This window comes from Typopeltis vanoorti, chromosome 10 (assembly GCF_054136105.1).
Source record: "Typopeltis vanoorti isolate ZY-2024b chromosome 10, IOZ_Tvanoo_1.0, whole genome shotgun sequence".
NCBI lineage: Eukaryota > Metazoa > Arthropoda > Arachnida > Uropygi > Thelyphonidae > Typopeltis > Typopeltis vanoorti.
Window position 1 is genome coordinate 68031566 of NC_143558.1, and position 26615 is coordinate 68058180.

At 35.3% G+C, this 26615-nt stretch overlaps 1 protein-coding gene across 2 annotated transcripts; it reads left to right on the top strand.

The window, feature by feature from the left end:
• The first annotated feature begins 10988 nt into the window (after positions 1-10988).
• Positions 10989-24868, top strand: ND-24 (NADH dehydrogenase ubiquinone). Of its 2 annotated transcripts, none has more exons than XM_090398907.1 (2): positions 10989-11140; positions 23466-24868. In XM_090398907.1, the coding sequence occupies exon 2, from the start codon at positions 23487-23489 to the stop codon at positions 24249-24251; it is 765 nt and encodes a 254-aa protein (XP_090255033.1). In that variant the 5' UTR covers positions 10989-11140; positions 23466-23486; the 3' UTR covers positions 24252-24868. The 2 variants fall into 2 exon arrangements, with proteins under 2 accessions (XP_090255033.1, XP_090255032.1); XM_090398906.1 differs by having other exon boundaries at positions 11137-11268.
• The last annotated feature ends 1747 nt before the right edge of the window (positions 24869-26615 follow it).

The following is a 26615-nucleotide window of genomic DNA, read 5'->3' on the forward strand; positions in this document are numbered from 1 at the left end:
AATCGAAATAAAATCCGTAGATGACCTCAACAGGCTGTCAAATTGAAAGGAATATTGACAACTCGTAAAGAAGGAACAGCACACCAACCAACATGAATGCACACCATCAAGCAGACGTAATCACCCCAGAACATTATAATTGCCACATTCTGAAATCAATATCAGAATGGAAACAACTGACAATCCCCAAAAAAGGACTATCTATTCTCCACATCAACATCAGAAGCATTGAAAAATACTGGCTGACCCTGCAAGCTTATCTGAAGGAAGATATAGACAAAAGAGACATTTTAATACTGATTGAAGTATCTACGACAAACGAACAGGCAACCGCCTACCAAATGCCACACTTCCAACAACACAAACACTGCAGACAAACAAAACGAGGCGGTGGTATAATAATATTTACCAAACATAAACTAGAAGTAACAGAAATAAACTATAAATTGGAATACGCAGAAAACATATGCATCGAAATTAAAAACATCAAACAAGAAAACTCCCTGATATTAAACGCAATATACAGACCACCCAACTTAAGCACCACAAAATTCCTAGAAGAACTAAACAGACGGCTTTCAGCCACGAAAGTAGGCACCTTAAAATACTTGATAATAATAGGAGACATTATTATAAACATTAAGAATATAAATAACAACACAGAACAATACCTAGACCTATTATCGGCATATAACATAACCCCATCCATACAGTCGTATACACGAGAAGAGAGTCGGAAATACAACAACCTCAACCTGCATTGATCATATAAATATAAGGGCCCTTCCAAACAGCCACACAGCAGCCGTCATAACATGCAAACTAGCAGACCATTATTTCACAGCATTGCGGTTACACACTGAACCAGAACCCATAAAAATCACTGAGACTACAAAACAGTATCATAGCATTGTAAACGAAGCAATAGTGAACGATGAAATCAGAAAAACAGACTAGATGCAGATAGCATCTTTAGACTCTGCTGAAGCTGCATATAATAATCTTAAACTTGCATTTAACAAAATATATAACAAAGCATTAACAACAATAAAAATACGCCCCCAAACGAAACAAAATCCATGGATAACAGACAACATACTAACAGACATACAAAGAAAAGATGCCCTATGGAAACAACTTAAGAAGTCGCCAAACAATATCGCATTAAAAGCTGAATACAAAAGAAAACGGAATCTCCTAACAACCCAGATTAGAACGGCAAAAAGAAACTATTACAGCAACAAATTAACAACAGCTCAGAATGACATAAAGGAAACCTGGCACCTGATTAATGAAATGCTGGACAATATACACAGAACCACTGCCTCAGAAACAATAAAACACAGCTTTGCCTGCGACCCCAAATCCCTCAAACAATTGGCAAACAACTTTAATCAGCACTTCGTGAACTCTGTCCAAAAGCTACAAGAAACAACCTTTCCTCACACAAACGAACATTCTCTACTAGGTCCACGAGCAACCCAGTCGATGTGGTTCCCCACAGTAACAAAAGAAGAACTATCACTGGCAATTCAACAAATTAATCCTAACAAAGGACCGGGGATAGACGGAATCAGACCAAAAGACATCAAGAAACACTCAACCAACCTACTTCCAGTTATACAAAAACTGTTAAATAAAATCTTCGAAACGGGACACATACCTGAAACACTGAAGACTGCATTAATCACACCCATACACAAACAGGGAAAAAGAAACATAACAAGTAATTACAGACCTATCGCCACGCTGCCTGTAATCAACCAAATCATGGAGCGTATTGTACATCAGAAACTCTCCACATACGTTGAAAAATTTCAAATCATACCCAAAACACAATATGGTTTTCAAAAAAATAAAGGAACAGCAACACTCCTGGAAGATTTCACAGATCTAATAAACGCTGCATTGGATAAAAACAGAATAACATTAATGGTATTCATTGACCTAACAAAAGCATTTGACACAATAACACATAAAACCTTGTTAACGAAACTTACCTATATCGGAATTGGAGGTCGTCTACTCCAGTGGTTTAAAGCATACACGAAAAACAGAAAGCACATCACACGTATAGGATCAGCACACAGCAAAGAGGTACATGTAAAGTGTGGAGTACCGCAAGGAGCTGTCCTATCTCCCATTCTATTTAACATATACACACACGATATAAGCCAACTCCCCCTAAAAAGTAAAATCTTCCAGTATGCAGACGACACTGCCATAGTATCCATTCACAACAAGGCAAATATTGCTTACAAAAATATGCAACACGACATCAATCAAATCACTAACTGGTTAACCAAAAATGGCATATATATAAACCCTGGAAAAACAAAGCTAATGATATTCAAAAACCCCGAAACCCTGCCCATAGAAACTAAATATCTCACTATCAAACATTCAACCTCCTATACACAAAGTGCAGAACCTAAAATCACAACCATCACACAGGTGAAAACAACACGCTATCTTGGACTTCACTTCGATGCTGATCAAAGTTGGACATACCAAGCTCAGGATAATAGCAAGCAAACTATACAGATTAAAAGACATTGCCCCAACCCACATAAAAATCTATAAAGCATTATGTGAAAACATTTTAAGATATGCAATCACATCATACGCATTCTGCACAGACTACAGACTTAACAGGCCACAATGGTTGCAAGATAAAATGATAAAACTGATATTCTGGGAACAACCCACTCTTATGAAGGAAGCACGGACAAAACACAAAATATTTAAGGTGAAACACTTACGCCACTACACAGTCATGTTAAAACACTACTAGAGCCCAACATATAGAGTAACCAGAACAACATATCAAATAACAAGACCACAGTCAACAAACTACATAACATATAAGTACAACAATCAACACAGCAAAGCCACCCGAAACTTCTACGTACCTGACATGATAAACAAACTGCCGTTCGACAACAGAAACCTAGGAACATACAGAGAGCTGAAACAGGCACTATATAAATATTATAACGAGAATGAAAATTAGAGCAATTCCTGTCTCTCTCTCCCCCACCACACATGCACACACACCCAAATCTATGACAACCCCCCCCTCTCAAAAACTATCAGTACAAGAACACAAAGAAACAAACACACCATGTCTAAATCCAACCCTATTTGCACAAAAAAAAGAAAAAAAAAGAAAAAAAAAAGTTAAACTCTAATAGCAGTCGAAGTCTTTCAAGCACGTACCAACAAACAGTAAAATCAACACCTGGCTTGTGACCAGTATAGGAACACAACCATGAAACCACCACCCTCTGTCATCTATTATCTTCCTCAGATAAGCTCTGCTAAGCTTCGAGGAAGAAAATTACTAACTTGCAAGAATCTGTTATACACACTTGTAATGCGTTATAAATATTATATATATATAATTACTACAGAAACTATGTATGCAATTCATCTGAGACATAAAAAAATAAAATAAAATAAAAATAAAAATAAATAATAATGATAATAAATAAATAAATAAAATAAATAATAATAATAATAATAATAATAATAATAATAATAATTATTATTATTATTATTATTATTATTATTATTATTATTAATGTATATTCTAAAATCAAAAATTCTGTATAATCCTTATTGTAAATACTGTAAATATTATTATTGTATGTAACTTATACTGAGACATAATAAATTGTTTTAAAAAAAAATATTATTATTATAATTATTATTATTATTATTATTATTATTATTATTATTATTATTATTAATGTATATTTATATAACATTATTTGCTTAATATTCTGTACGGATTATTTGTGGTGAACAGAAAATATGATAGTAATACTCCAATTGTATATTTGTAAATATTCAGATATTTACAAATATAAATATCTGAATATTTATAAATATATAAATTTTAAAAAAAATTAAAGACAGAGGACCGCATTTTAAGCGGCGTTTGCATCATCTGTCCTAGACTTCCCGAAGATAAATCTAGATTCAATTCTCATAGCCGACTATAGGAACTTTTTCATAGTCTTTCTTCGACAGGCTCCAGAATTAGTCGATCTCTGGTACCGGAAAGCAGTTTTCTTTTCTCTCCTGGAAAGTCGTGTTTTCCGTCCCCTAAACGTGTGAAGCTCACAATATTTCACACAATGACATATTTGTTAAGGTTAGGAAAGACACCAGGTGGCGATACATGCTAGTCTGATCTTTATCGGTTGCCGCTTATAACTTGTGGTAGTACGATGGAGTAGGAAGACATGCCTGCGTTTGAAGAGCACTGAAAGCTGAAATCCGTGTAGCGTTTGTGGGATGATTAACTGTTTTAGTTTTTTTTTTAAAAAAATAGCGACATTAGTTAATAATTGGCCTAGAATCTGATTGCATTGTGGTGTTAATGAGATTTAAGTTTAGAATTTTTTTTTCAATAAAGTTAATACAGACTTAGTGGCTTTGGGTTAGGAACCTACCTATTACCGATTTGGTCTCCCTCTCTGTGCAATCATGGCTTACCCAGACCTAGGAAAAAATTCCACAAGATTTCGAAGATCCTGCGTGTGTAACCTGACCCATGTCCACTAAAGTATCTCCGTCAGTTTACGCTTATTCCAAGGAGGAGACTCAGTAGTTATGACTCCTCATTTTGTCATGTTCCACCAACCACTTAGCAGTTGTACAAGCATGATGAAATGGTGCATTGTCCTGTCGAAAGATGGCACCGTGGTCACGGTAGACCTCCTGAATATATGGATGTAAATAGACAGCTAATAGGTCCGTGTAGCGTTTGTGGGATGATAACCTACATACCTAGGGCGTTCGAGGAAAAAGCTCCACAAATCAAAACACCACCTCCAGTGGCCTGTTGAAAGCCAACTATGCAAATAGTGGATAGAGCTTCATTCGATGTATGCTAAATGTACAGCCAGCTATCAGGAGGGTGCAGAAGGAAACGGAGCTCATCACTCCAGATAAACTTTTTTTTCATCTGTCTACGATTCAATACCGACGTTCTTTGGATCACGCGAGACGTTGTTTGCTATTCCTGGCCATCATCATGGGTAGACTTGTTCGTTAGTGGTTGTGGAAGCCTAGCCGAAGAAAGGTACAGTGCATGATCCAGTGCAAATGGGTCTAACTATCTGCTGTTGTACTGGTTGGTGTGCTCTATAATTGTAGTATGTCATCACTAAGATACCAGTCGTGATAGCCGACGCTCACCTGTTCGTGGCTGGCGAATGTGAGCCCTTTTGCTGGATGTCTGTTCATAATAAATCCAGTCTTGGTACACCTATGATACAGTAGTATGCGAGCAACAAACAAGTACAGCTGTTTTGGCAATATTAGTACCTGCTCTACTGGACCCAGTGGTCAAATTGGCTTACGTCGCTACGTTTTCCCAGCTACTGACTAACGTTTACTGATTACATACAGAGGATAGGCTTACCAATTTATATTAGCCGCACGTGACTTTGATATCGCGTTGTACTTTGTTATCGCGCGGAATATGTAAATCAGGGAGGGTGTTACTAATGCAAATCTGACTCGGTGGAGTCTTTCGGCACGGTAAGCGATACTGGTGGGAAAGTGTGCCGACAATACTGCGAAAGCAAGGGTTAAAAGTGCAGATCCGGTCGCGAGAGTGAAGTGGTGTATGGAACAGAGAATACTCACCAAAATGTGTGTGATGCAAACTCAGATAGGACTGAAAGAGAGGCAGTGGCGGCCCATACATAAGCACTGTGACACTGCAGTACCCCCAAGGAAAAAAATGAAAAAAATTAAATTTTGTTTGTGTTTATAAATAATAACAATGCTTACAACATTATTTAAATGCAGTAGAACATGTTAAAGGTTACATCCACAAGATTTCCACATTGATTGAATGCTTATGTTTAGACATTGATTGAATGCTTAATAATTGGAATCGTTCGATTAACGCTTTAGATTACGAAACAAATGTACTGCAATCTAATGCCGATATTCGTTTGCTCTTCTTATTGCACATTACATCATTCCCAACTGTAACTGCTCAAACGGCAGTGTATTTTTAGTAAGCTTATGAGCCTTATTTCTGTGTGATATGAAACGTTTATTATTGGTGTATGTGCCTGCCAAACTATTTTTTGTAAATCTTATTTTATTTTGTTAAAATAACATATAATTATTTATTTATTATAGATACAAGGCTGAACTATGACGAGTGTCACTGTTGAAAATATGAAAAGAATTATATTTTTACAGTTATCGTTACACTAAACAAATGCACTGCGATCTAACGCCGATATTCGTTTGCGCTTGTCATTGCTATTGATACGAATCTTTTATTATTGGTGTTTGTTCTTGGTGAGGATGAAATATTTTTAATAAAGCAATTTTTAATATGTAAATTTATTTATTAATACATTCGTTACTGATTAGGAAAAAAATGTTTTTTTTTTTTTTTTTTTTTTTTTTGTATATGCAGTACCCCACTTAAAATTTTCAATTTTCACCCGCCGCCACTGAAGAGAGGTTAAGCGTAATTGAGAGATAGAGAGAGTAATAGTGGTCATGGAAAGAACAGTAGTATGACTGATGTAAAGAATGAATAGTTTGATGTAATGAGGAAGATAGTTCTGTTTCGCTGAGTGAACACAGGACGAAGCGGGAGCTGCAACTTATTTCGAAACGTCTGCCCAGTGGGTCAGATAATATTAGAAAGAAAGATGTGCGAGAAAAGATAAATGAATGCTTGATTAAGAGAGAGGAAAAATGAAGGCGTGAATCTTGTACAGCGATTTTATCACAAGAGATGTGGTTACGAGAGATTTTGCTTGCCGTGAGCAAAAATTAATGATGTTAGTGAGTCTATAGAGCGTAAAAGACGTGAGAGAGTTGATCGTTTTGGCTGAAAGAATTACTAGAATTAGTGAGAGAGTTAAGATAGTTAGTCTGTTGCCGCGATAAGACAGAGTAGAGCTGAGAAGGAGAGCCACCATATCGTATGACGCGATTCGTAGGTTATGGAAGTCGAGTGGTGTGGAGTTTGTGGACATGTGGAGTGAGTTTGACTTATACAAGAAGGATGGTTTGCATCTGAATGGATTTGATGTTCAAAGTCTGGAAAAAGTGTTGCTGAACGAAGTGAAATTAGATATGCAAAATCAGGGAAACTAGAGGTTTAAGGGTGAAGCGGTTGAGTGGATATGCCGGTATCAATGAGGCAGTAGAGTTTAAGAATATGTATAAAATGCCTAAGTTCGTACCTTTGGTACATACCAGAGTGGATAATTGGTATGAAGCGTCAGGAGAGCAAAGAGCCTATGGGGGATTTGCATTTTATGTACACTAATACTAGAAGTGTGCAGAACAAGGGCAAGGAATTTTTGTCATAGGTAGGTTTATCCTGGCCAACGGTTATTGGCATTAGTGAGACATGGCTGACAGAACATGATATAGTTAGTGGGAGAGAATGTGAAGTGTATAATGTGTTCAGGGATGGTAGAGAGAAAAGAATGGGAAGAGGATATGTATTGATGATAGCCAATGAACTACAGCCAAAGAGAGTAGAAGTTTAACTGAACGACATTGAAAATAGCACATTTGTGACTATATGGTGTGAGATAGCGGCAGTGGAACAAAACATACGGTGGATGCTTCTGTATACACCAAAGAATGTAAAGGATGATAGCGATAGTAGGCATCGCCAAATAAACTCAATGAGTTGAGAACCGGTAATTATTATTAGGGACTTCAACTATGGTCACAAAGACTGATAGGAGAAGAGGACAAGTGGGAGGAAGGAAATGGAATTTATGTAGTTACTAAGGAATAACCACCTGATACATGCGATGGAATGTAGTAGTTTGAGAGTGCTCGATTTAGTAATTGCATCAGAGAATTTGTCTATAAGCAATATGACCACATCGCCACCTGTTGTTGAGAGTGACGATATGGTCTTGACCTGCGAAGTGGTTTTTCAATGCAGTGGCATGTGAAACTACAAGGGTTTGATAGTGCATGGCAAGTGAAAAGGAGGGTTTGTTGGCAGTAATAGCAGGCTGCATACCTAGAGTCAGGATAATAAATCAAGTGAGAGTTATATTGCTGAATACTCTCATTAAGCTGGAGCTAGAAAAAAAAAAGAAAAGAGAAGAAAAATTTATGCAGAGAATTCAAGGAGAAAGGTGACCAGCCAGCCCATGAACAGTACAAAGTACAGGCCAGAAGGGTAACCAGTGTTAAGAAAGGCAAAAGCAATGTATGAAAGGAAATTAGCAGAGCATGCCAAAGATAATCCTAAACATTTCTTTCGATATGCAGACAAATCGGCCCTTCAGAACACACGCAATTTACAGACAAAAAATACCAGCTCTGGTGGTATTTTTTGTCGGTGTAGATGGAGATGGAGAGTTATACAATAGGTGTCCTCCCGCGATGAGTCTTCGGACTCCTTAGAGGTATCACGAATAATAATAATAATAATAATATGCTGCAAGTAAAAGGAAGAATGTTCATGGCTGAATGATTGTAATGAATACCGACGGTAAGGAGGTAATGAAATCATGCAAAATAAAAAAAATTACTAAATAAACACCTTGCAAGAGTTTGTCATGTAGGTATGTATTGCAGTAACTACTGTACGCTCACAGATTCGAGACCCTTCGACACTTCGCATGTCAGTAGGAGAATCCATTCCGATAGGGTCATCAAAGAGTTTCGTGGGATGAATGTTTATTATTATACGTTGGAAAATTAGCGTTTCTTTTATGAAAATTCTAGTTCTTAAAGTGGTAACTATTTTGTATGTACAACAGTTGGAAAATTTACATAAAAAGCACGCGATTTCGCGTGTTAGTGACCAATTCGTACATCCTTTATTTCCTTCTCCCCTTCAGCATGATTTGACTATTCTTCGAACATTGCCAGGCTCAGTTCTATGAAGTGTGGGCGTACAATAGTGAGGCAAAGGCTTATATGGAAGTTAAATGAATTGAAGATGCATAGCATATTACAGAACCTTGATGTGAGTATAGCTATGAAATTAGATGGTATACCAGCACGAGATTTGTGTTAAGATGCTAGCGAGTTGTCAATGTGTGCTCGATATAGTAATTGCCTTTGATCACATAGTTTAATCTAAGGCTCAGCTCTTGGTGTGTCACAAGGAATGGAAAGAGAGGAATATACTGTATTTTTATTTCATAGAGGAGGCTCCAAAACTGTTCTAACAATTTACCGATTGAACAGCTTATCAAGATTTGTTATATATCTTGATATGCTGTAATAGTTGTCCACGAGCGAAATATAGGAATGGATAGACAGAAATAGGATACTAATGGGGAACATGGTTTTGTGAAGTGTAGATCGTGTAACTTGCTTACGTTTTATAATACAGTGACAGCTAAGTTGGGTAAAGGTAATTGGTTTGTAGTGATAGTGACTTTGCAAAAGCCTTTAACTGGATATCAAATGGAATTTTAATCAATAAACTGCAGCAAATGGGGATGGATATAGGTATGGTGGGGTGGTTAAGAGGGATTGTTGGTGGAGAGGTATTAGAGAGTAGTTTATTCATATGTAAAATCCAGAAGAAGGCCTATAACTAGTGGCGTGCCATAGGACTCTGTTCTTAGGCCATTACTAGGGCGGATCCGAGAGTATCTGATGCCCTTAGGCAAAGAAAATTTAGGTGCCCCTACACATTTTCTTTATATACCCCCCCGAACTATGTAGCAAAATCGGGTACCCCGAAATTTAGTGCCCTTAGGCGATTGCCGAGGTTAGCCTAATGATAAAATCGGCCCTGGCCATTACTATTTATTTTGTACATTAATGATATAGGAATGGATCTGAAACGAACTGTTCATTTCACTGCCAATTATGCAATGTTGAGTAGAGCAGTAGGTAATACGCATGTTAAAATTTTGCAGGATGATTAATATAGACTGGCAATGTAGGCAAAGGAAAATAGATGTCCGTTTAATGGGGAAAATAGTAAGGAAGTGAAAAGATTACCAGCTGCATATCACATTGATGGAACTGTATTCCAAGAAATTGACGAAGCCAGAGGTGTGGGAGTGTTAGTGAATTTGGAGCACAAGTGTAGAAAGCACATAGCAAAAGTAGCTAAAGCGGATCATCGGATTACTTGCTTACTGAAGAATACATTGAAGAGCAGAGACAAGCAGTTATTATTCCTCTTTACCATATCTTGACTACTGTGTGCAGGTTTGGTCATCTGGATTCCTCATCGCTGAGATAAGGTCGACTAGTTGACAGACAGAAAAAGGGTGATATCATTGAGACATACAAATTACTGAATGAGTTATAGAGGATTAATACACGGGAAATTTTTTAGAATAGGTCTGATGGGGAGAGAACTAGGGACCATCCTTGGAAACTGAGCAAGAGTGTAGTGATCAAAGCTGTTAGAACTGGATTTTATGCTTGGAGAATGGTGGATGTGTGGAATAGGTTGCCAGAGTCTGTTGTGGGTGCCATGACTGTGAATGAGTTGAAAGCAAACTGCACTGTTTTTGGAGAGTTGTTAACATGCTGTTTAGGGCCTCCCTCGAAGAGTCTAAGAACTCCATGGATTATCCGTACTACTACTACTACTACTACTACTACTACTACTACTAATAATAATAATAAGAAGAAGAAGAAGAAGAAGAAGAAGAAGAAGAAGAAGAAGAAGAAGAAGAAGAAATAGTGATAACCTTGGCCCTGCTATCTCTGATTTGTTACCGTTGGAGATTAAACATCCCTCAGTCTTTAAAAGTTAGGTAAGGCTGAAAGCCCTCTACCACTCCCTTATAAGGGAATAAAATATGTCATTTGATTTATTATTATTATTATTATTATTATTATTATTATTATTATTATCAGACAGCGTTAATTTCTTTTTCCCTTCGGCCATTTGACTTGTATTAAAAATTATAACCTGATATTCTAGGAAGAGAAGTTTCAATTATCGTAAACTGTCCAATTTGGTAATTTAAGTTTATTAATAAGTACCGAGGAATAAATGGATCCTATTCCTTTTGGGTATTAAATATGTTGGAAGAAGCACGCACATACACACAGGCAAATTTAATGGATTCTTATCTACAAATATCCCCTATCGGAGATATGATGCAGTTATCTTCAGCATTTTGCAACTGAAACGGTAATGCTGTTTACTTAAAAGTTGTGTTGTGTATATACGGTATTTAAGTGGAACTTGTAGAGTTTTTATTTTATGATTACAGCACGTTGCAAAATATATTCTAATTTTGCTGCATGAAATAAGCATAGGTAAATGCAATGCGTATGCGGTGTCCCTTATGTTATTGAACATGTATATATTCTTGCACATATCTTTCAGTCTTAATATATTAGTAGAATTCTGAGTGGATTGCACTACTTCTCTATTTAAAATTTGTAATGACAAAGCGTGAAAAAGAATGTCTCGTGTCTAAATTCCGATATTAGCATGTCATGCAATTTGTTACCTTTCAGTGAGAATAGCGCAACTTACTAAAATTAGGGCTCGTTTCAGGTTGGTTAGTAGTTGGAAGGGATATATCGTTCGATGCTGTTAGCACACTCTCCCTCGATGAGTCTTTGGACTCCCTGGAGGTGTCAATAATAATCTCCATGGAGTCTGGAGACTCATCGTGGGTGATCTAAATCAACCATTATACACACACAACCTATCAAACCTCTCCTTGAATCCATTCGCCATAAAGGAACTCGCAACCAATTTTGGCAATCCATTCCACTCGCTCACCACTCTCCATGCAAAAAATCTGGTCAGCACACCCCTACTAACCACACACATACACAACTTCCACATATGGTCCCTTGTTTTCTGAGTATTTGTTTGTATATTAAAAAATTTCACTTACCTCAATTTTATAAAACTCCTTTAATATCTTAAAAATTTCTATCATGTCCCCTCTTTTCCACCTATCAACTAAACTTTGTAACCAAGAGATCTTCAGCCCATCCTTGTAGGGAGTATTCCACAGACTGTCACCATCTCGGTCACTTGTCTCTGAATCTTCTCTACCACCTCCCGGTCTCCAAGAAACCCAGGTGACCAAATCTGTGTGCAGTAGTCGAGATGTGGCCGAATCATAGCTTTATAAAGAGGGATAATAACCTCCTTATCTTTATTTAGTAGTGTGTTTTTTAACGTCTAAGTAATTCATTGAGCTATTTTACGAACTTTTGCAATATACCCATTGAACTTTAACTCTTTGTCCATCATTATCTCCAAGTTGCTGGCCTCATCAATTTCCTGCAGACCAATACCATCAATATTGATACACAATATGCAACTTTTTCAACCTGAAGTGCATAATCTTACATTTTGCAACATTATAAATTGACAGTTATTATTCTTTGACCACAATGCCACCATCAAACAACTGAATATCTCCTCTTAAATCTTTCCCTATGTCATCGATATACAAATTAAAGAGTAGTGTCTCTAGTATAGCGAATTCTGAGGCCTTGATTCCACTGCACTGCATACTACTCTCTGGTGTCTGTCCATCAGCTATCCCCCTTCCATACTACTACTACCCTCATATGCTCTCCAGTTTTTGTATTCCATTTGGCATTCTGTCAAATTGCTTGGCAAAGTTGAGCAGAATCATAGTGTAACCATTACCTTTATCTATTTCTGCTATCACTTTATTATAAAACGGGAATAAGTTACTTAGATAGGACCTTAGATAGTTACTTAGAATTAATTTTTCATATTCAAATAGAGTATGTAGATTCCAACCATGAATATGTTAAAATTAAGTTGCTACCTCTCAACTTAAATATTTAGAACCATATGGACATAATTCTTTTAAATCAACAAATTCAACTAGGACAGAAAAAAAAAAATTAAACTTATGTTTTGCATGGTGAGATTATAATGAATTGCTTGCATGGGTTATTGCAGTTGTTCAGAATTATTACCCCTGAAGTAACTAAGCTGTTAGGCTCCAGTGTATTGTTTCTGTAAAATGATGTATTCTTCTGGCTGGTTTAACTGTTTTGTAGGATTGGGGGGGGGGGTTAGTTTCTAAAGTTTCTTTGACCACAATGCCAATTTATTTAAATCATCCTGCAGGATAACTACATCACCTTTATCAGTTATTCCAGAATGATTACCTTGAATGTGCTTTAATATCTTGAGTGTGTCCAATGTAGGTTTGCAATCCTTTAGGCCTCCTGCAAGCCACTTGATCCTATTATTGGGATTTTATTGCTAAACAAATGATGAATGAAGAAAGAAGTTATTTTCATAAAAAAAAAAAAAGTTTTAAATGTATAATGTATTTTTTCTGGAAAGTTACAGAAATTCATTTTATTGTTGTGCATATATTTTTCTACCAACAATTATTATTTTTTTAAATATGAATCCAATCCAAAGTTTGTGAACCTGTAGTACACAAATACTGTGGGCAGACTAAGGGTTAACCAATCCAGAAAATGTTTCTCAAGAGACCAAATATACTTTTTAAAGTCATTTCAAGTCTCCAATAAATAGGGTGGTGAAGTTCACCACCCCATGACATTGTATAGGAGTTTTGAACTTCACCATTCCTATACAGTGACATTTATAAACATTTATGCTTACAGTGATATTCAAATCTATGTTCTGCTGGTTAGAGAACAGATATGCCAATCATGATGCTGATGTGATACTTGTCTGTTAACTCATTTAGCAGTTGATGCATCATTTCTGCAGTCCTTTATAACCAGCTTTTGAAAAATCAGTTTTTGAGAGCTGAGGGTTTTGTTTAGCTAATGTAATATCTTGTGCTCTCCTCCCCTCCTTCCTATGTACATAGCAGGGTTGCAAAGCCTGCCATGTATGTAGGGACCATTAGAACAGATGTATTAGAACATTTTCATATGTTCTAATACATCTGTTTTATCCCATTATAATATCACAGGCATCCTATTGCTACCGTAGCACAAATTCAACTCTTTCTAGTCAGAATCAGAGAAAATCCTTCTGCCAGGAATAATACAACACTAGTATTGCAAGAGATGATGAACCGCCATAGGTATCAACAGTGTCAAAGACCTAGGCTTGAGCTCCCTTTAGGACACACATACACACACACACACACACACACACACACACGCAAAAAAAAAAAACCCTTTGTAAGGGTTTTCAGCAAAGGGTGAGGTAATTGGTCTCATACAGAGGTGGTAGGGTTTTCTCTCCTGAAAACTGGGATTTTTTCATTCCACAAAATGCAAAACATGAAATATAAATATTTAAGTCAGGCTTAGTATGCTCACCAGGCATATAATGGAGCATTTTGTTGTATTGTTTATAGGATCAGCATAATGTTAATATAATAACAGCACACTGATTTTTTGAATATCAGAAATACTAATGTAATTTAAGCTTGCTTTTTGCAGCGCTACTTTTTGCAGATTTTGCATAAACTACAGTCTGACCACACATGAGGGAAACCTCGACACTCCTGCACATGGCAGAAGAAGGCGAATCCATTTTAATATTAGGGTAATTGATGAGTTTTGTGGGCTGCATGTTTATTATTACATGTCAGAAAATTAGCCTTTCTTTTATGAACATTTTAGTTCTTAAAGTGGTAACTATTTTGCTTATAACAATTACAAAATGTTGGTGACGAATTTGTATATCACCTTATTCCTTTCTCCCGTTCAATATGAATTGACTTTTCTTGGCACTTTACCAGCTACAGTTCTCAACTGTGGGCAGACTGTAGCACAGTTCATACAAAGCAAAAGTATCTGAAGTGGATTCATGAAGTAAGATTATTGAGATTGTTTGCTTTTTCTTTCTCTTAATCAACTGAATTCTTCATTTGATCAATCAGCAGAGACTATACAGTAGTTTTAGTAACATGACTATTTGAAGTTACGGCTGAAGCAACAACTATGGCTATGAGTCTAATGCATTGTCTCTGTTAATTGCATGTGCTCTTCTTGGGCTTGTTTGCTTTACAGGATGAAAAATCCTGCTATCTTTATATGAGACTGACCTAACTCACATTCACTATTTATAAAACATTTAGTTTTTTTAAATGCAACTCCCACTTATGAAAGGTTCATGTAGGCCTATAGTACAGTAGTACCATAAGTGGGCTATGAATTTATTTTCCTGTTTTTATTTATTTATTTATTTATATGATACTGTATGTAGCCTTATATTTCTACACTTCAAAGTGAAACTGCTTGCATTCAAACTAAAGGTATATTTAAATCATCCTGACATCAACAACACACCTAACAATTTGATCCAGCTTGTTAGGAGTGTTGTTTATATCTTCATCAAACAGTTGAAGATCTTCCAGTTAATCTTCATGAAATATTAACAAATAGACAAACAGGGCCTAAGAAATGGAACCCAAGAATCCATGCAACTAGTCACTTTCCTCTTCTGAGATGCTGCTGGAACATTCACAACTTGCTATTATTGTTCAGGGCCTGTTTCTGGTCTATTTAACCCAGTTTACTATCCAACCTAATATTTTGCAGCTAGTATGCCAAATTATCAGGTAGTAATCTACCTAGTGCCTTTGCAAAAGACTATCTTTGCAAAGACTTGGATAGAATAAAATTGAATAGAATTGCAAAAGAATACTTCTGTTGCCTTATTGTAAAATTACTTTTGCCTGAAGAAACTTCAGTTCCAGTTATATTATATTTTGCTGTTTTTATATGTTCACTTATGTGTACATACACAACACTGTACGCCCACAGATGTGAGACCCTTTGATATTTCTGTGCATGTCAGAAGGTGAATCCATTCCGATAATATGGTAATCGATCCGTCTTGTGGGATGAGTTGTTTATTATTACATATCGGAAAATTAACTTTTCTTTTATGAACATTGTAGTTTTTAAAGTGGTAACCATTTTGCATGTTCAACAGTTGGAAAATTTTACATATAAAGCACGTGATTTCACATTTTGGTAACAAATTCGTACATCGCCTTATTCCTTTCTGCTCTTCAACACACATTGACTCTTCTTGGCAAATTGCCAGTCGAGGGTCTTGCATCTGTGGTCAGACAGTATGTGTAATTAAAGTGTCATGCTATAAAGTAGATAAAATTTATTTTTATATGTAAGGTAAGTGAGAAGAGTATCATAATCTACATGCATAACAAAAACTTTTGTTATAGCATTGGCAGTAATATAGCACCTTTTTTCTTTTTTTTTTGACATACTCTCCCAGGTTTTAAATATTACATTTTGTTCATTGAAGTGCTATAATGTAGTACCTCCATAGCACAATTGGAAGAACAAATACATTGCACCGATTGATTGGAAAAGGTGAGTTAACTGATCTCATATGGAGGACTAGGAAATGATAAAATATTGTAATTAATGCTTCCAATATTTCATCTCAGTTATAGAGACATCATCTGGGAGTACAAAATGAAACGTAACACATATGCACAAAGACAGCACAAAACTGAAGCACACGAATGAAAGACTAGAGTCCTAACTAGATGGGGTGTCCTCTCTGGCCTCTCAGCAGCCTAGAATGTAAACTGGGATCTCAAACTATTAGTGTTTCCCATGTTTTGGGAAATTTTATGCAACCATATTTATATAAATTAGGATGATTTTTAAGAGTAGCAGCATATTCTGAAAACAGCCTTTCTCTTCTAAATTTACTGTAATGGAGTATGATGGTCTTTTTCTAATTGATTCTATAAGCTGTATCCAAAGCATGGTCTGCAATGCCAGGTGAACCATAATCGTCACTGCAGTTGTATTTTTTATGTTCTTCCATTCAGATGGTAACTGATCTTGCTGTCTGTCCATAGTAGCTAACTTGCAGGAACAAGGAACTCTGTATACACTGGGAACTGGGGGGGGGGGGTTGCCTTGGAGTGAATAACAGTAGCTAGTTTTAAGTGGGACTTGAAAATGGTGCAAAGTTTGTATTTCTTTATTGGACAGGTGTCCACAGAGGGCACCCCACTTAAGACTCTAGTCTTTCATCAGCATGTTTCAGTTAGCTTTGTGCATGTTACGCCTGTTTTGCTAGTGTGTGTTACAAGTCTCATTTTGTACTCCCTGACAATGTCTCTCTAACTGAGATGACATATTGGAAGGATTAAATACTATTTTTAATCATTTCCTAGTGCTGTTTCACTCCATTTAACTTTTATCATGAGTTTTTCCCAACACTTAGCCTGAACACAAGGATGATGGTAGAATTAAGTAGTAGGGGAGGATGGTGTGGAGTAGAGTGCCTTCCTTGACTCCATGGATGTGCCAGGTAATAATCATAATAATTTTTTGAATTGCTTGAGGCATATAGACACAGCCTCCATCTCTTGATTGCTGGCAGAATGATAGTCTTTTGTAAAACAGAACTGTGACTTACAGGTAGTTTGTCACTTCATCAGTAGTCATTCTCCTGTTGTCAAGAATAAGTATTTGGAGACCCTTTCAATGTTTTTGCTAGTCACTAATATGGATGGGGTATTTTTTGGCTGTTTTTGAGCATATGAATCAGCTTATTTATGCTTCACTGAAAAAAACTCACTATACTATTTCTTGAAGATCTGAATTTACTAACAGTGAGATTTGATGTTTACAGTTGATGTTTACAGTTTCTCCCACTGTTTCCATTACTTGAATGGAAAGTGGGAGAAAAAAAAACAGTAAACCATTGAGGATACTTGTATTTTGTTAGATTTGTTTGTGTATAGTCCGACCACAGAAGGGAGAGCTCTCGTTGGCATACTACCAAGAAAAGTCAGTTCATGTTAAAGGGGAGAAAGAAATAAGGCGATGAACAAATTAGTCAAAAACACGCGAAATCACATGCTTTATAGCTAAAATTTTCCAACTGTTATACAAGCAAAATAGTTACCACTTTAAAAACTACAATGATCATAAAAGAGAAGTTAATTTTCGAACGTGTAAAAATAAACAACTCATCCCACAACGGATTAATTACCCTATTATCGGAATGGATTCTCCTTCTGTTGACATGCGCAGAAGTCAAAGGGTCTCGTATCTGTGGACATACTATAACTGGTATTTTTTCTTTTACATTTTTATACCCTCCTTAATGGTATCTCTACCTTCATGCAATAAGGAAGCTCGCATGCACCAATGACCTCAAGAGCTAAGCTATTGGTAGGGCCTCGCTTCTCTAGCTGGACAGGTCAAGAAGTAGGGACATACTAAGTGAGAGAGAGAGAGAGATGGTCAGTTCCTTCAGGTTGGGGGTTTTGCATAAGGCTGGTTTCCTTACCAAGTAAAACAATTTCTACAAGTTAGATGCTTGAACTGGAAAATTCGTTGGACCAAAACAACATGAAATGACCAAATAAGGATAAAGGTAGATGATTAGGAATCTCAGACATTTTAAAAGTAGCCACATGGAATGTATGAAGCATATCAACAAAGGAATTAGAATTAGTAAAACAACTAAAAATATTAATATAGCTGTGATAACAGAAAGAAATTAAATGGAACAAAAGATATAGATGGGTTTACCAAGCTATATAGTAGAGTGTACCAACATACCACAGCTTCTATTGGTGTGGCCATTTTAATCAATAATAAATGGAAAAATAGAATACAAAAGTACAATTTTGTAAATAGAATTATAACAGTTAAATTAAAAACAAAATCGTAGGAGTATATACCTCTGAAAAAAAAGTTAGGAAAAAAGGATTTTGAACAATTTTGCTGGCCTGCTTGGCCAAGTGGTTAGCATATTTGCTCTCCAACCAAGGGTTTGAATCCTGCCATGGGCATGGATGTTTGTGATTGTCTTTGAAAATACTATTGGTGGAGGGCGATAGGTGGCATTGGTGTATATGATGATGGTAGTTGCAGTTTGTTGTATAGTTGGTGGATTGAGTGGGGGAGATAGAGTTGTAGAGTAGGTGGCCTCCCTCGATGAGTCTTTGAACTCCCTGGAGGTGTCATGTAATAATGATAATAATAAAATAATATAACTACAAAAACATTTAAATAAATATAATAAAAAAATGACTATATATTAATAGCAGGAGATCTTAATGCTAGAACAATCCGTTACCAAATGTCTTAGGAAAATATGGAGAAATTTGCATGAATAAAAATGGGCAAGGACTATTAGGCTTCTGTACTTTCAATAATTTTAAAATAACCAATACTCTTTTTTTTTTTTTTTCAAAAAAAAAGAATATAAATAAATATACTTGGAATGGCAGTGAAACAAGATCTATAATTGATTATTTCATTACTAATCAGAAATTAGCTTTACGTTTGAGAGATGTACTGTACAATGTTGTTTGTACAGGAAGTGAAATTTTTTTTAGATTATTACTTAGTAGTCTCTAAAATAGAAATACTAGCAAAATGGAGAAAGGAAATTAATAAGAAAAAAACAGGCATACAAAATATATCTATTACAAGAAGAAAGCATTAGAATGCTGTATCAACGATTAACAGTTTATCTGTAAGAAGTCCAAATCAGTGAAGATATAAAAGAAGAAGAATGGAAAACTTTAATAAAGACAATCCATAAAGTAGCCTGTGAAACACTTGTAAAGAAAAATAAAAACATTAATAATCTGGAACACAGATATAGAAAATGCAATAAAAGTAAAACAAACCATAGTACAGAAAGCTCAACAAGATCTTGGGACAGATTTATTAATAAAATAGAAGACATACATGGAAGACAAGACATAGTGTACAAAATATTAAGAGAATGAAACAACAAATAAAGAATACAACACAAATCAACATAATAAAAGAGAAACAATGGATAGAACATTATAAGAATTTATGGTATGACCCAAATTTAATAACAGAAAATAATAATGAAGAAATTGCAGAGTTGTGAATGATTGGAATGCCTTGCCTGAGAGTGTGGTGTCTGCAAGGAGTTTGAGTGTGTTTAAGACACGGTATGATGAGATGTGTGTGTGTGTGCGATAAAAGGACCTCCCAGATGAGTCTTTGACTCCATGAGGTCTTGGGAAATAATAATAATAAAATCAGTACTGATAAAGAACTCATAAAATTGGGAGAACTAAAAGAAGCAATAAAGGTATCAAAATATAGAATATCAACTGGATTAGATGGCATAAATACAGTGTTTTGAAAATATGGTGGAGAATATTTACATCTCAGATTCTTCAAATGAATAAATTATTGTTGGAGGAAATGTGAGATTCCATCAGATTGGTTAAAAGTGAAGATTATATCTATATTTAAAAAAGGAGACAGAGGTTATTGTGGAAATTACAGAGGAATGAGTTAATTAAATACAGATTACAAAATCTGAATACTGAATAAAAGACTTAGAAATTGCATACAGTCTACTCTCATATGAACAAAATGGTTTCAGACATGGAAGATCATGTATAGACAATGTGTGTGTGTGTGTTAAAACAAATTATTGAAAAAAGACCAGAATTTTATTTAGATACTCATATGGCCTTTTATTGATTACAAGAAAGTTTTTGATAAAATACACATAGAAAAACTATGAATATAATATAATGAAAAAATAAGGGTATTCATTACATTTGGGACAAGCTATGCAAAGCTTATATAAAGGTACAAAAATACAATTACAGTTAGGTAATAAATTAACAGAAGAGATTGAAATTAATCAGGGTGTCAGACAGAGATGTTGCTTATCTCCAGCTGTATTCAGTGTGTGTGTGTGTGTGTGTGTATATATATATATATAGAGAGAGAGAGAGAGAGATCAAATTATTAAAATATGGAAAACAATAAAACAAGGTAACTAGAAGAACTGTTATGAGTACAATGCTATATGCAAATGATCAGATTATTTTACAAGACAATGAAGGTGACCTCTAAAAATCTATTTATGAACAAAATAAGCCAACAATGCAGTTTAAAAATTTCACAAAAGAAAAAAGTCATGACATTTAAAGGTCAAGAACGTGTTAGATCAAAAATAGTTGTAGAAAATAAAAGAATAGAACAGGAAATAATATGTTATTATTTAGGCTGTATAATAACATATCTAAAAGATAAAGATATAGATGGAAAAATAAAGAAATTTCAGAAAATCTGTGGAACAATTTTAGGACACTGAATAAAAGAACAAGACGAAAAACTCAATTAAAATTTTAAAAAGTAACGGCCATTCCTATTCTATTATATGGTTCAGAAACATGGACTATTAAAAAGAAAGATGAAAGTAAAATAACAAACTGCAGAGATGAGATTTTTAAGAGCAATTAAAGGATGCAGATTGGACTGTATAAGAAATGGAGATATCAGAAAACAGCTAGATATTTACAATGTAAATGAAAAAGATCAAGGAATATAGAGAGAAATGGAAAAAACATCTACTTCAAATGAAAAGATATTGGCTACCAAAAGAGGTGGATCAATATAGACCAAAGGGAGGGAGGGAGAGAGAGAGAGAGAGAGAGAGGAACAGCTGCAAGATGGAAAGACTGGTGAAGCCAGAATAAGCAAATGCATAATCCTTGAAAAGAACAAGAAGAATACATTTTTATACAGGTATTATATTTTTACTACTATTCAGGACATTGTATGAATACTTGTTTTAGAAAACAGTTTGTCTTCTATTTTTCTGCTGTTTAAATTTTAAATCATAACGTAAATGGGTTACAACAGCCTACTTGTATACAGACTTCACTTAGAAGCATATATAGGGTGATCAAAATTAAAGTATTCCTGTTTAAGGCCTTTTGAAGCACTACCCAGTGATCCAAATGCAGGAATTCATTGTGTGTCATGTGGAAGAAATATCTGAGGGGGGGGGGGGAAGGATTTCCAAAATTTATCACTAGGGACACTAGATGATATACTAAATTGAGTGTAATAATTTTTCTGTTGTGTAAGAAGGAAAAAAGCGATACAACATAAAGAACACATTTTTATTCACTTCAGTTATGAATTCATGGGCTGTACTGTTCAATGTGCTGCCCTTCCCAGTATGCTATAAACCTCAAACTTTGCACTGTGTGTTCAATGGCAGAATGCAGCTAGTTGGGACTGATGTGCACATGCTGCATTATGTTGTCTTTCAGTGCCAGCAAGTTATCAGGATGATCCTGATAAACCCTGTTGTTGAGAAATCCCCAAAACCAGACATCACAGAGGGTCAGATCAGGTGAATGGAGGCTGCCATGTAATGGAAAATGCATGCACTCTGGCTTGTGTGGAAAGGTCCATTCTGCATGGAAATTACTGAATCCATGCAGAGGCACTGCTGTCACGTCATGTCATATCCCCACGTGCCCTCGAGGGTACAGAGGTCTGATATACGTCAGTTTACAGGCCAAAGTTAACCCTGTGAGAATGGCCAGTCCTCAGCAGAGTGCCAACAGCATCGAATGACAGGTCCCCTTCCAACTACTAACCGCGCTCAGACTTGCACGAGCCATTAGTAGTGGAGACTCTACCAATTGACCAACCTTTGCTGGCTACAGCTGTAGCACAACAAAATTGCATATCATATTGTGATACTTCTTGGCAGTAACTGAGCAGGTCACAGGACTGTACTGTTGAATGTCCTCAAAGAAGAATGGCCCAGTGATAAATAAAACTGTTAACCAACACAACAGTAACTTTGAGTGTATGCAAAGGAATTTGTTGGATTGCATGTGAGTTTTGCATAGCCTGGCAGTTGTGGGTGGGCCTCATCTTCCCACAAAATCATCCACAGCAATGCAGCATCTGACTCCACTCGAGCAAGGAATGTTAAAGCGAATGTCAGTCAATTTTCAAAGGATGCAACTCCTGTATCAGTATTATCTTGAATGGGTAGAAATGCAGAATCTTCTGTAGAATTTTCCAGACAGATGTGTAAGGTACATACGTATGTGTTGATACAGCATGCACTACCAATGCTGTTATTCATGGCCTACTCCACAACAGCAGTAGCAACTTCATTCACTTGTTGTTAACTGATTGGTTTGTGACCTCTGCCAGGTTTAACTCTCAATGATCCCGGTTCTTCAAAATGACTAATCATTCCTCACAAATCACATGGAGATAGTGGATATTGTTGGCATTTGTTCAGGTGACAAAATTTGCAGAGTGCAACAACAGCATTGCAATTGTTCAGGTAGTACAGTTTCATGAGTAAAACATATTGGGGCAAGATTAGTGCCATCACTGTGGACCGTATTAACAACCAGAATAAAGGGGAAAAAGCTCATGTGCATCTTTTTAAACACTTCTGGCACTTGCTGAGTTGCATGATGAACAAATTCCATGCATTTGGTGATGCTTGAGAAGGCCTTAATCAAGGACACTTTAATTTTGATCACCCTGTATTTTAATCATGTTTACATAAAAAAAAAAAAATGGTGTATAGAAATGTGCAAGGAAAAAAATTCCTGTTTTTGTATTTAAGTGATTTTTTTTTTATTTCATTTTTGTGGGGAAAAAGTGTCTGAATTGATCTTACCATTAAGTTTATATGATTCAATATATCTGATTTTTTTTTGTTTTTATTTTTTCAGTTGTACTTTAAATCTGTGAACATGCTGATCAGCAGGATACCTTCACTTATAAAGCTGGGATCCAGTTCTGCACATTGGATAAATACTGCAAAATTGAATCATCAGATATGTAAATTCCACCAGACTGCCATTAAAAGAAGTGATAAGCTGTTTGTTCATAGAGACACTGAAGAAAATAATCCAGATATACCATTTGAATTTACACCTGAAAATATGAGACGAGCAGAATCCATAATTGGCATATATCCTGAAGGCCATAAAGCAGCAGCTGTGATCCCACTTTTAGATTTAGCCCAGCGTCAACATGGATGGCTTCCTATTTCAGTTATGCATAAGGTTGCAGAAATTTTGGGAATGCCTAAAATGAGAGTTTATGAAGTTGCTACATTTTATACAATGTTTAATCGTGAGCCTGTGGGGAAATATAACATTCAGGTTTGTACAACTACTCCTTGTATGCTTCGTGGAGCAGAAGAAGTTATGGAATGTGTTAAACAAAAGTTGGGAATTAAAGAAGGAGAAGTTACAAAGGATGGGCTGTTTTCAGTAAGTAGTGTTGAGTGTCTTGGTGCTTGTGTCAATGCCCCTATGCTTCAGATAAATGATAATTATTATGAAGATCTCACACTAAAAGATGTTGAAGAGATTATAAATGATCTGAAAGCTGGAAGGACACCGAAACCAGGACCAAGAAGCGGTCGTTTTGCTTCAGAACCAGCAGGGGGTCTGACATCATTGACATCACCACCAAAAGGACCGGGTTTTGGTGTCAGATCTGACTTATAACATAAGCAGTGTCACGTTTAATATAATTAACTGTTCGAAATGATTGCCTTTGGATAGTATTAGTTTGTAAAATATTCTTGAAATAGTTGTTTTCAGATTATAATTATAAAAAGATGTGAAAAAGAATAATTTATATAAAATATTTAAATATTGTTGAAATATTCTCTGTGAATTGGTATTCTTCAAAGTTTAGATGTTAGTGTGTAGTTCTGTATTTCTGTTTAATAAATTTGGCATCTTTGTTCATCATAAAGTAACATGAATAAGAGTAACATGGCCAAATACTGCCACATTGCAACAATATTATTAATTGCTTGTATGAATGGAGTCTTTTGAATGTTGAAGTCTCAGGTTAGTTGCAGTTGTCAAGAGTGGCTTTACAACCATGCTAATCATGGATAATATCGAGAGGAAGATTATGCTTTATATAAATGAAGTGAATCAACTCAATTTATCAGGTAACTACAGTTGAATAATTATACCATAACAGTTAAATTTTGTACAGTTTGTAAAGAGAGTTCTGGTCCTTGATATTTAAAACTCTAAATAGGACTATGATATTAAGACAGAACTCATATTTTTACCTGATTCAATAATTAAAAAAAGGTACATGCTATGCTCATTGTGAATATGAAACTAATACAGTAATATAAACATTAAGAATTTTTAAATTATATAATTCATAATTTAGTGAAAATAGCACATTATGTAAATATATAAACTATTAAATAAGCAGTAGCAACATTTTGATTATTATTTATAAATAGTGGCGTAGCTAGAGCTGTTTCCACCCGCAACAGCTCTAGCTGTTGCAAGAAAACAGCCCATCCTTTGTAACTTCTCCTTCTTTAATTCCCAACATTTGTTTTACACATTCCATAACTTCTGCTTCACGAAGCATATAAGGAGTAGTTGTATAAACCTGAATGTTATATTTCCCTGAGTTTGCCGCCCCTCTCAATACACACCAAAAATACTACAACAAATCAAAATGACATATAGGGAAATAAATTAAAACACAATGTTTATTTCTGAAGTAAAACTTTAATTTCATCATTCTAAAATGTTATTTTTCTTGCTTTTCTGTTAGCAAAATTGTTGATGACATTGGCGAAGTCTATTTCATAGTAATGTAGGTAATTCTGAATCAATTTTAATTTAGAAAACTAGTCTCACAACTAGCAACACTTACAGCAATTGTGAGGAAAATTCACAGTAGTATTACAATATTTGGAACTGAGTTTTCGAGGCTGTATTTTAGCATTAACTGCAAAAGTTCAAAAAGGTTCAAAGTGCCGCCTGGGACGGACTGCCCCCCTTCCCTCCAGCTAGCTAGCTATGCCACTGTTTATAACATCTGTAAGCGAGTTTTGAAAACATTATGACTATATAACTTATTTTCTTCAGTTCCTTTTTTAAATTAATTAATATTTTTACATATGCTGAATGCAAATTAGTTTTCTAAAAATCATTTTCTCTTTTATATTTCTCTAAAATATTTTTCAAGGAATAAGATGATTTCATGAAAATCTTGCACATCAGTATTTTAATCAGGTTCAGTGAACATAAGCTGGAATGATTTAAAAGGGTTATTGAATGACGTTAGGTTTAACATCTACTTGCCATCTGTTGAAATGTTTTGGGCCCTCTGAAAACGTGACTTTCATTCCACACAAAAAGATTAACAGCTGCATTGGTACACCACCACTATTTGTTGGAAACTATACAGCAAAGACCATATGCTATTCAGAATATGGTCCTTTGACACATACCATAATAATAAATAGTGAGACCTTTTACAATTTGAAATACTTGTTAATAACTAACAAGCATATTCGTATTAGTCATTAATACAGTCTCTTATATGGTGAAAATATTTAAATATCAATTGCACTCAGCCATATAGTTTAAAAAAAAAAACAATAAAAATTACTATCTGAGGACCAGCATCATTTCCCAATAGGAAATCCTAATAAAGTACAGAAGTAAATCTTTTTAAAAGTTATTGTACAAATGTTTTAAAATATGGGTAATTTCCATATCATAGTCCTATTTTGTCTGGTGTACAAGTCCTTATGATTTTTGTTAACTTAAAATCACTGCTTTCCAGCCTTTTGGGCTAAATGACACTCTAGAGAAAATGTCAAAAACTTTGTTTCATTAAAATAAATAAATAAAGGTTTGTTTATAAGAAATAGATAAATTTCAAGACATCCTAGTTGACAAACACTACCATAAGCTGAAGACTAGTATTAGATTACAGATCTCAGGTCTTAAAGAAGGTGTGTACTGTACACCATTTGTGTAATAAGCCTTGAGGATCAACTAATGTTCATCTTAAAGTTGTCAAATGGTTTTAGTTGA